The sequence below is a fragment of the Cyrtonyx montezumae genome, unplaced genomic scaffold, assembly GCF_038088225.1.
Source record: "Cyrtonyx montezumae isolate F1298 unplaced genomic scaffold, pur_monq_1.0 scaffold_3, whole genome shotgun sequence".
NCBI classification, from domain to species: domain Eukaryota; kingdom Metazoa; phylum Chordata; class Aves; order Galliformes; family Odontophoridae; genus Cyrtonyx; species Cyrtonyx montezumae.
The window spans coordinates 23,756,008-23,768,198 of NW_027072034.1; the positions used below are offsets into that span (position 1 = coordinate 23,756,008).

Consider the following 12,191-nt stretch of genomic DNA (forward strand, 5'->3'; position numbering starts at 1 on the left):
AAAATGTTAGAATTACTTAGAGCTGATTCCCTCCATAGTATTCCCCCAGAGGCTGTGTCTCTGTGGCTACTAACCTTGCCTTTTCCCAAACCTAATTTGTATCTTTTAGCCTAGAGAGAAATACACAACACATGCATTCTAAAAATTTACAGAAAATCTCACACTACCTCAACACATCATGGAAAGTGACATCACCACCATTATGGAGTCGTTCCATTTCATAGCACATATGCTTGAACAACAGCTTGTCCTTGTCAAGATCTACCTCCAGCCTGCCACGCAGAAGCCTCAGCAGAAATTTCACTCGGAAGGTAGGAATTACTCCCTGGGTAAAATTGCATAATAGCTGGTAAATTGTTATTGTGATATAGCAATCAACTCAGACAATCAATTTGATCAGTCTGAGAAACACCATTTCTGCAAAGATTCCATTTCAAATCCTGGACTGTTAAAGCTGAACTGAAGACAATATTAGGTAATACATACATGCAGCTAGTTGCAGTTTGTGGAATTCTTTGCAGTTCATTTTGTCAGAACTGTTCAAAATTACTAGGGTACTTATTTTTCCCCATTTGTATTAATCTGAAATAAGATTTATACACACAAAGTGCTGCCTTTGAAAAACTGAAATTAAACTAGAATTTTCACATTCATAGCCAGACATACATCTAGCTGAAAAACTTTCCTTCTCTGTGAATCTTTGGACAGGAGGTCCTCTGTGTCCCTCTGCTCCAGCAGCACCACCCAGAGCAGGGTGCCCAGGCCATGGCCAGGCGCTTCTGGAGAGCTCCAGGGAGGAGACCCCACAGCCTCTAGGCAGCCTGTGCCAGTGCTCCGGCACCCACACTGTGCAGCACTGCTCCTGCTGTTCAGAGGGAGCCTCCTGGGCTATAGTTTGAGCCCACAGCTTCGCATCCTATCACCCTGCACCACTGAGAAGAGTCTGTCTCTGTCCTCAATCTCTTCAGTTATTATAGGCATTGATAAGATCCCTGAGCCTCCTCTTCTGTATGAACAGTTCCAGCTCTCTCAGCTTCTCCTCATAGGAGAGATGCTCCAGATCCTTAATCGTCTTTGTTGCACTTTGCTACACTGTCAGTATCTCCATGTCTCTTGTACTGCCGAGCACAACACTGAATGTATTACACCAAGTGTAGCTGCACCAGCGGCCTCAGTAGTTGATCTGTTGGCAACACTCCTCAAGCAGCCAGGAATACTGCCAGCCTTCTTCACTGCTAGGGCACATCATTGGTTCACGTTCAACTTGTTGTCTGCCAGCAGTCCCTAGCTCTTTTCTGCAGAGGTGCTTTACAGGTGGGTAACTCCTAGCTGGTGCCTGGGTTAGTTCCTCCCCAGTTGTACAACTGTACATTTCCACTTCTAACGTTTAATAAAGTTTATGTCAGCACTTTTGTCAAGGTGTATGGATGGCAGCATGACCCTCTGGCATATCAGCCATTCCCAAATCTTGTGTCACCAGCAAAGTTGCTGAGTATGTACTTGCTCCATCATTCGGATCATTACTGGACTCCAACTAGGTTTCTGCCCCCAGTCACTACCCTCCAGCTTTTCAATCCACTCTGCTGCCTGCCCATCCAACCTATAATTTATTTGCTTCCATGTGAGGATCTTGCAGGAGACAGTGTCAAAATTTCAGCAAACCACTTCTGAAGATCAGACAAAAATAGATGCAAGTTTGCAAACTTGAGATAATGGAACAACTCTTGTGAAGATGGGACTAAAAATGCTACTGCACTGATCATCTGAAAATTTATTTCTAAGTCTACTACCATCAATAATTTACTGTTGTAAAGAGCACAGTTTAGTATTTGATAGGCCATCAACAGTGTTAGACCACATTCACTGAGCTTTCAGAATCTGGATGGTAATTGCACAGTGAGTATTGTCAGCCCACTTTGCTTCCCCCATATGATTTTTCAATGAAAAAAAAACAAACAAAAAACATTTATTATTGAATTTTTGTGCTCACTTTCAAGTTTCTTACCTCTCTCTTGTCATCAACCATGTTCCAAATAATCTGAAAATGCCTAAGATCATTATAACTTAAAAGTTGGTCTTCTTCTGTTGAGTAAAACAATGAGAAATTCTCCACAATGATAGCTAAAAAAATACAAAACCAAAATACACCATAAAGAAAGCCTGTAGTAACATTCTAACTGAAGAACTATAAGCAACAATGAATTTCAACAAAATGTGAATTCAGTTGTGCAAGCTTCACACCGATGATCAGATGAGCATTTTCAATGAGCAGTGTTACTATGCTACATAAATAATCATTGTGCTTACTTCTAAAAAGCTTTACATAAATGCCTAATTGATGCCTAATTGAAACATTTTCTAAACTTAATTGGGAGAATTCCTATGATGGTGGAAAAATGTAAAATGGAGGATAGAGAAGCTCAGAAAATACACGTATAATTATACTCAACAAATAGAACGTATCTCTTTGTTGGAAAAATCTGTTTCCAAACTTCTGAAGCTTTAACATACACCATGCCAGAGAATTATCAGTAACATGCTATGAATGTAAGAGAACAATAAGGTAACTTCATATCTGAACAGTACAACAGACACAAGACTAATATATTACATGCCAAGATTGACATTTTTGTTATTTTTGCATGTTTTCACTTACCAACAAGCAAATTTAGCATGATATATGCAATGATGACATAAAATGAACAGAAATACATAAGAGCACCAGCATAATTTCCACAGTCTGTTTTCCAGTAGGTGCTGTTATCTGGTGTACAAAATGGAGGCTGGACCTTTAAAACCAAAGAAGAAAATGTCAATCAACAATGAGAAGGGATTCTTACTTTCTCTGCAGTCTATACAACATATATGATTATCATTTCTTACTTTGAAAAAGAATAATGCTGAACATCAGATGTGGAGAAAACTTCCCCTTACAGAAAAGGAGGAAAAGTCTTTTGTACTGACTGATGTGTGCAGTTTTTTTTGCATCTTTAGTGGTTAGAAATCAGAAAAAATAAACAGGCATGACAAAAATAAAAACCAAAACCAAACACCCAGGCACAGATCTCACTATCACACACAAGGCACTCTGTGCATTTGTACCACTGAAAAGAAATAAATTGGTTCTCTGAAATGTGGCTTTCAAAAAGCTTTTCTGTACATTAATTTTAAGAAGGAAGTGAATAATGTGATTTTCACTGCAATGGAATATTTACTTAGGCAGATATTTACTTAAGCAAAGTAAAATGATCCAAGGACAAATTCTGAGGTCATTATGACCAGCATTTACCTTTCAATTCATTCGAGCAGTACTTTTGCCACAGTCAAAGCAGAGATAACAGTGGAAAAGTGACTCACTGCACTTCAGATTTAGAAAACATATTTTTATTTCAGAATCACGTAGCAGACTACCCAACAGACTACTACAATTTTACATTGTGAGCCTGTGATTGGATCTGCACTCTTTTGTGTGATGTGCTGAACTTAGCGAACACTGCATCTCTTGAAGAGATAAAGGGAATCACACTGTTCCTTGTACCACTCTAAGGTACTGGAAACACACTGAGATGCAAGGATTTTGTCCATTCCTGCCTAGTTTTAATCTGTTAGCATTGTACTTACCATGCAGTCATGCATAATTTTGTTCCAGTCTTCTCCGGTAACTATTCTGAAGAGTACAGTAATAGCCTTACCAGCCGATGAGAAATTTGCATGTCTGTTTTAAACAAAAAGAGAGAAAGATCATTTGATGTCCCAACTTAGGGAAAGAAAAAAATGGCAAACCATTTCAATTTTCTACTGTTCTGTTATTTGGAACTGAAAACAGTTACGGTATTATCTGAACGAGCTCACTGAATTATTTATTCAATGACTCAAGATACAACAACCAAAATGTAGCTCAGACACAGGTCTGAATATCTTGGCTCATCTTATTAAAGAGCAAAAGAAGCCCCAAAGCCAGATCCTATTTCCTATCTCTGTTTGTTTCTTGAAGCCTGATGTTGCTACTGATTGGGAAATTCCCATGGACAACCCCATGAGGTACTGTACCTATTAATGTTCTCTCCATATTTCACCGTACCAAATAAAACTACTCCAGCAAAAGCATAACAAAGAAGCAGTAAGAACATTCCCACTATGATGAAGAAACTCTTGTACATGCTGACAACCACAGTCAGGAGCAGCATTTTTAGTGTGACCTGGAAGGAAAGAGAAAAAGCAATTCATGATGTCACTCATGAAACCATAGAGAAAAGTGAAGTTACTGCAGTTGTCATTTGGACATATAAGCTAATGGAAGAACCCAGTGAAATGGTACATCATACATCTGATTGAAAGTCAACATTTTGTGATCTCCTCTGAAATTCAGTGCACTTTCTAACTTGTTGAAGATATCAGCAACTGTAATTAATACTGCATGGGATAACATGGCAACAGTACAGCTTAAGCTTTAGTATGGACTGGTATTCACCATAAGTATCAAAGTTAGCACTGTACAGTGGTATATATTCTTTAAGCTTACCAGAAAGTGATGATAAGTGTTAGGTGGAAAACATAGATGATGCAGTTCATCTAAAAAAATGGGCTGATGTATAGATAAGAGCATCTCCTTAAAATCAGTATGATTGATTAAACTAGTTAATTTTGCATGCAAGTTGACCAAAGAGCTTAAGAAGATACTATAATTCTGGAAATTACATAGGCAATAGACATATATTACTTTTCCATGCAGTCATATTGATTATTTTACTCTTTATAAAGCTATTGCCTTAGATTGCCTTAAAATCCTTAAACACTTTGGATGCTATAGAAAATTCTCTTTAATGGAACTGAGGTATCAATTTTCTTTGGAATAGTGACAAACTGGTAACTCATGCTGACTTTCAAGCATTACATTGCACCAGATAAGTTGGTGAGACTGATGCAGCTCCTTACATAAAAGCACAAATAACTGGGTTAAAACTGTGCAGAAACTTTAGAATCAATCAAAAAGCTTTGAAGGCAATCACTTGGTCTGCCCGCATTAGGAGAAGCAAGGATTTTTCATTTGACTTCCAAGGATCTACAGGCACTGTGTAGTTTGATAGCAGGAATTTTTTTTATCTTTCCTGAACAAGCTCTCTGGCTTGCTGTTTTTAACCCTGGTAATCCACTGTAGTGATCTTTACTTTTCATCACATTTACCTTAATATGTCATACTTCACAGAAAATGTTTGGATAATCTAATTTCTACAGTTAGAGATTGCAAAATGTCATGACTTGTTAATCAAATGTGATTATTTTCTGACTATTCAAATTCTGCTAGTCTACTCTCAATTACATCAGAGCTAGTTTCTAAAGTCTTTAGAAACAACTTGCTTTGTAGGTTCCAGAAGACAAACTTGGCCCAATATTTTTAAAAATCAAACAGAAATCGTTTGCTGTGATAAGAGATGCGGTGCCAGAGACACAAGTCACAGATCTGCATTCTGGAAGAAGAAACTTCTACTACACAGCACTATCATAACAAGATGATTAGATCTTCCACCACTTCACTAGTTTTGCTGAGAAAATAAACAGCATGTACATCACACCACGCTGAAATGGAAAAGACTGAAAATACATTTAAAAATATATCTGTTCAGTATTGCAGTAGCACATTTATTTAAAAAAAAAAGTGCACCTTTTCTAGTAATTGTTATGTTTTGTTATTACCTAATGTACCTAAAACCCTGACATTTAAAGATAGGGTGTAAAATTAGAGACTGCTGCTTAAAGTCTCTTTTTGGTATATAAGTTGGAGCCTTACTGGATGTGCAGTAGAGATGAACAGCAATTACTCCTTTAGTCTATATATGAGGACAGCACTTATACTTACATGCTTTCCACAAATAGAGAAAAATCTGAAGACAATAACGCATGCCCCCATCATATATGTGTACGCATTCTGGAACAGAAACATGAATACATAACTATCCCATGTTGATCTCACTGAAAGATCAAGATTAAGATAAGGATAATCTGTCTTTTAATAAAGCAAGGCAGTCACCATATGAAACAAGAAAGCACAAATAAGTAATGACAATATTTCAATAAGAAGAGTGGAGCAAATACAAAAATAACAGAAGATACTCTACCACTTCAGAAACATTGACCTGCAGTCCACACATATCTAACAAAGAAGATATCTGGTCCTTTATTAGCTGGGCTGTAATTACATCCAGCTGCCCTGGTCTACTTGTCTAGGCAGCTGCTTGCTTAAAGAAACTCCTTGGGCTTTTATAGCTACTCAGCAGCAGGGAGTAAAGTGAGGATGCCAGAACAAAAGGACTAGCCACACAGAACAGGCTTTCTACCAAACAAGCTTGGGGTAAGTGAGAAACCACAGTCATTACAAGGAGATGACTTCAGCACTTGGTTATTAGCAACAAGAATCAACAACCTTTTCTCTTCCCCTCATAAATAACGGAATCAGCATTGCAAAAAAAAAAAAAAAATTGGGATTGGATGAAGGAAGAGTTGACTTCTTCCCCTCTCTGCTGTGAAGCATTCCTTCTGTCTTGGGTTAAACACAGCCTCCTAACCAATATCAGTAGATCAGAATCACTGCTGAGTTTGGGACAGATAGTACTGTTCAGCAGTTTCCAAACTATGCCTTCTTCCAGTCTTTTTCTCCTATCAAAATTTGGTGCAGTGTCTCCTACTTGGTCCTTACGAGAGTCCTGCTGGCAAGAGCTCAGTCTTTTCAGGATACTTCCTTTCCTCTTTCAGACTCCTTTTAAAAACTTCTATTTTCTACCATACTTACAGACACACAGACACTACCTCATACCAGTCAGATGACTTCCTTACTTCCTTGCCCAAGAGAATTCTTAGCAACAAGCTTCATTTGTATTTCAGCCTTCTACTTGTTAAACAACCAAGGGTTTATCTGAATGTAGTGTAGCAATGATCCTACTGCTGGTGCTTAACAGATAAAACTAAGTTTAAGCACTGGAACTGCATTTTCTAAATCTTACCAGCAAGGCAAAATGAAGTATCACCCATATAACTCCAAGAGATGTCACTAAGAGATCATATCGATTTCTTCTGCTTTGCCAGAAGCCAGAAGGTGACATGGCAATAATCTTCATCGTGACCTACAGATTAAAAAGAAATTTTCAGTTTCAGAATTATTATTTCTTACTATAGGGACCTCTTCCATCCTCTGAAATGTCTGACAGAGTACCAAAAGAGTGCAGCTGAACAACCCAGACACAATGTTCAATGTATAAGTTGCTGAGGTGAAAGTAGGCTTAAGACTTCTTGTAGTTCAGCAAGTTATGAAGTTAAAAACGATTACAGAATCACAGAATCACAGAATTGTAGGGGTTGGAAGGGACCTCTAGAGATCATGGAGTCCAACCCCCTGCCAAAGCAGCTCCCTAGCCCAGGCTGCACAGGTAATGCTGATAATATGTAGCTAAAGCAGGTAGTAATATGCTATATAGCTGTCCATAAAAGCTGCTACATTCACAAAAGCATATGTGAACTCAAGAGTACAGTTATGTTCTGCAGCTCCTATATATCAAATTAATTAAAAAGCATTCCCATACTGCAAATATTCATTTCTTTAAGGAATGATCTGTACCTAGCACCATCTGTGCTCAGAAGTGTATAGAGAAGAAAACCAAGAACAGTAAAGACAGTACATTTCACAATGTTCCCAGAAAAACTGCAGCAAAAGTGCTTGACATTTCCAAAATAGGTAACAGAGGTGCAGGCACAAAGCTTAAGAATAGATACTGATTGGAAAGTTACAAATAACAGACATTGAGGTGGGGTAATGCAGGCACAGGGGATGCCAGAGAGTTTCTTGTACTCAATTCACATCAAACATCAAAGCGATTGAAGTGTTGCTGTATAAAAGAAAAAAACCTGTCACGCATTCGATACATGATTTTTTTTTTCAGCTGATCCCAGCTTGCAAAGCTGCCACTTAGTAGTATTCTTTAAACTTCTTAAAAACAAACTATATATACAGGTTTGTGTCAAAAATACCATTTTCTAATTAGTTTTCTTTAGTATAGTATTTTCTGAAGCCTGATTACAGAATAAAGAATAGGGCCTCTCAATCTCTAGCATCTGGGGTAGTACCTAAGGGTGCCTTGCCTCACCTCTCTCCACTTAGCTGAGTGCCCTGGCATACCAGAGATAGCTACATGGGGCTGGTAGGGATAACACATCACCTCCGAACATCCTTACTCTGCTGTAGCAGCTCAGAGAGGCAAGAGGAGGTCAGCTAGGATATCAGCACAGCTCTTATTGATGCCTTCAGCTATTTCACCCCACATCTCTCCTGATTACAGTGACCGACAGATCACCCACCTCACCTACATTCAGGCATTCATAATCTTGACCTGAATGCCACTGCTTGGAAATTAAAAATATCACATTATTACTTTATTCTGTGATCGTCAATGAAAGTTAGATCTAATGAAAGTTAGATCTCTTAAGTTCTTCCTATTCTTCCATGCCACATACACATGGCAGTTTAGGCTGGAATCAGAACTCATTAAACTGGGCACAGGGCCATTAAGAAGGCAGAAAGACTTGGCCTTCCTCAAATATCATGTCTATAGTAGTAACAAACATTGCAACGTGCACAGCATAAGACCATAAGATCACTTTGCTGCATTAGGGATGATCCTGGGGGGCAGGAAGCTGCCTTCTCACTCCATGAACTGAGTGCTCTCACAATGTGATAGCTTGCCTGTAGAGAGAGTCCTGACTCTGACCAAGTCCCTTTTAAAATCTAGAAATGTATTTGTTTCCCTTGGCAGTTCAAAAGAAAAAAGTATTTCTAGAGACATAGTTACAGGGTAAATTAAAACCAGTCTGTGTACAATACAAATCAAACTTTCCTGTGTTTGCTGAATCTCTCAAGAGATACTGATTTCTCCTAGGTAGAGAAAAAGAAGCAACATCGTGGACATATTCTAACTACAGCTGCTACAAGCTATTTGCTTCATTGCTTATTCATCACTGCTGGCAAAACCTATCACTGGAACATAGGAACTGTCATATTGGATTAGAGTGGTGGGAAATCTAGTTCACTATCCTGTCTATGATAGTGGTCAGTATCAGCTATTCAGCGGTGACTGAAAAGAAAAAAATACTCAACAACAAACTTATAATTCTGCACTAACCTAACCACAGAGGAAGAACCTTCTTTAACTTCATAAATGTGTGCTTTGCTACAGTGTGGCCACCATTAAATAAATAAATAAAAATAATTACACATTTTAAAATGTGTTTAAGTCCTTTGATTCCAGTCTTATGAAAACAGGTTATTTACACTTGCACAGTTGAATGTGATGACAATTTTTTTTCATAGATAAAGAACATTTACCACACAGAATTAAAATCTATTCAACACAAGACAGACCGTGCTGGTATTTGACGTAGCTTATTGAAAGGCATTGCAATGAAATCATACCAACAGCTGTGAGTGGTTTGATGATGTCACAGCTACAGAGCAGTAGAGATTAACAGTGCCCCATCCCAAAGGCCTGGGCAAGATATAATCAAGCAAGAACTCTGTCAGACAGGTATGGTGTTGTACAGAATGAATTTGCCATGTCCTAAAACCAATAAAAATAAAAGCTTTCAATCGGCTTACCAAAAACATAAGCTGAAAAGATCAGAGTTGAACGTGTGTATATAAAAAGCCCCAGGCTCAAGATAGCAGAGCTGTATGACTATCATAAATGAAAAGTTTACTACTACAATATGTGTTTCAAGGCAAACAACATGAAGAATCCCAAGTGTGCATGTCTTGAAATAAAAACCAGCGAGGAACAAGACAGCATTCCTAAAACCAAAATGGAATACACACATACTGTCCTTAATCTCAAGAAGTTATAAAATATATTACTTTACCTCAAGGACAAAAATGAAGGTGAAAACAACAGACATTGTTGCTAAAGGGACAGTCACTGGATCTGCAGCATCCCACTGAAATGCAAACAAAATCAGCTCATGGAAGAGTAGATGTTAAACAGAAATAACTGTCTATTCAGCACCTTACTTTTATTAAAGTATTTATTAATGAGTAGATTTCACTTCAAAATATATTCAGATAGGAATGGCATTCTCCTCTCATGGATTTTCAGCTTAACTGGAAATTAAAATTAGTGGACCAGACCACAGAAAGGCAGAAATTGACTGAGCTCCACAAATTACAGTTAATCTACTGTGACCTGGGCTGGCTGTACCTAGCAATCACGTTTCTCTATATTCATCATAGTAATGGCTCAATTGATTGCTAATTGGTGTTGGGAAATGTGCAACACATGCTGTAAGACTATAATAAAATGCTTAAAGAAACACAATTACCTTAACTGATAACAACACAGACTGGGCCAGAACAAGTACAGCGATAGTTCTCTTAAAAAATGGATGTTGAGTTATATCATACATCTTAGCTCTGAAGCCATCATTATCTGAAAAAGTATGAGGTAGAGGAAGAGATTTAAAATTCAGAGTGCTATTTTTTTCTATTTTTTTTTTTACTTTTCCATGTTTATTAGCGGCAACATAATCCTTGAACAGTTTTGAAATACATTTCTAATTTTCTGCTACAATATCCCATATCAAATAGGGCTTCTGAAAATATAATTTCAACTACTGAACACCAGTGTTGCATGAAGGCTTTGGTACTTGTAGGGCAAGCACACCATTCAACTGCTGGCAGGTTAATGCATTCCATTCATATCATTAAACGCCAACTCCAAATATATTTCATTTAAAAATTCATTTTTTCATTAAGGCTTATCCTAAAACCATCGAAGAGCAACCTTTTTTTGGGGTTGATTTTAATAGCCTTATGCAGAGATATGTAGTTGGAGCCTGTTTCCACATTAACTTATGCACAACCTCCTAGTGGCCTCACGATTACAGTTTTAATTTGAATCTCAGACTCCTGGGGAATTACAAACACTAGGGCACAACATGAATGAAATAAAAATATCTTTGATACCCGGACGAGGTGGGAGATGAAGGGGTTGTGCTATCTTCAGTCTGCTTTTCAGATCTTCCCATCGTCTCTGATCTACAGTCAGTAAAGCTGTCCCCTTAATAAACAAAGAGAAGCGTATAAAGCTTTTGTCATATAAAAGCAAGAACATTTATTGCTGTAAACATGAAAACAACATTCTCTTTGGTGTCTGAAATAAAGTTACATATTCAGCCCTCCTTAAATAATACACTGCTTGGGGAAAGGAGTCAAAGTATCCACCTGCACTCAAGGGGATTGCTGGATGCATTAGCTGCCAGTTTCTGGGACTCAACCCAGCAGGCGCAGTTGTTGCTCTTTGTAGCAGCAACCCAGTGCAGGCAGTGAGGCACTGCAGGAGGCCTTCCATTTGACTGAATGTCATATGCCAGGAAGCACTGCTCTAAAGAGTGGTCGATTTTGTCTGGACTTCAATGCAGAAAACCCTGTGGCTCATCAGTGCAGCTGTAGTTTCTCAGGGAGCAAGCCCTCTAGAAGGCTGTTGCAGCTCTCCACAGCTCTTCTGTTTGGGGTGTAATCGAAATAAAATAACAGTATGCTGTAAATCTACAAGAGTTCTCCACATAAGAAGAGCGAGAAGAGGTAGAGACAAGCCTCCAAGGTGGATGGTGTTAGGTGTTAATGATGGAAAAGAAAAAAAAAACAAAGACCAAAACAGAACTCAACAGTATTCAGAATGACACTTGAAACAAAATAGGACTCTTCGACACTTCAGAGGACTCTGAAAATTAATGAAAGGAATATGGAACTGCAGGCACAAGGGGAACCTACTCAGGGTAAATGTTAGACCTCTGTCACCTCAACACCATCTCTGTCCTGTGTTGGTGGTGGATCTGAGACTGGCTGTCTGCTAATAAGGTTAGGAGAGCTGCCTCTGAGGTGGACATAATCTTTTTATTGAGCTGCATCCCCAGATGTCACCCTGGGAGCAGGTACATTGAAACATGACACAGACAAAGCAGCAGATAATGGGATGCCTATTGTTCGTGTCCAAAACCATATTGTTTGGAAAAGCTTAAATTAAAAAGGCAACTCATTAGCCCACATGAGTGAGTATGTTTTACATTCTTGGAGAGCTTTCACCACAAAGTAGACAAAAGGTAACAAAGTGGAACTGTATAAATGGTTATGCCAAGGTGATCTGTTTATCAGGAAC

General features: G+C 38.4%; 1 protein-coding gene across 2 annotated transcripts in view; it reads right to left on the reverse strand.

Annotated features, from left to right (window-relative positions):
- Positions 1–12,191, reverse strand: part of NALCN (sodium leak channel, non-selective) — a 197,517-nt gene that overhangs the window by 7,051 nt on the left and 178,275 nt on the right. For both annotated transcript variants that reach the window (XM_065740802.1, XM_065740801.1), the window contains 10 exons: positions 11,000–11,093; positions 10,357–10,463; positions 9,901–9,975; positions 6,999–7,118; positions 5,858–5,926; positions 4,051–4,199; positions 3,622–3,715; positions 2,657–2,789; positions 2,006–2,121; positions 168–325 (listed from right to left, as the gene is read on the reverse strand). In XM_065740802.1, coding sequence (XP_065596874.1) covers positions 168–325; positions 2,006–2,121; positions 2,657–2,789; positions 3,622–3,715; positions 4,051–4,199; positions 5,858–5,926; positions 6,999–7,118; positions 9,901–9,975; positions 10,357–10,463; positions 11,000–11,093 — 1,115 coding nt within the window. The remainder of the gene's footprint in view (positions 1–167; positions 326–2,005; positions 2,122–2,656; positions 2,790–3,621; positions 3,716–4,050; positions 4,200–5,857; positions 5,927–6,998; positions 7,119–9,900; positions 9,976–10,356; positions 10,464–10,999; positions 11,094–12,191) is intronic.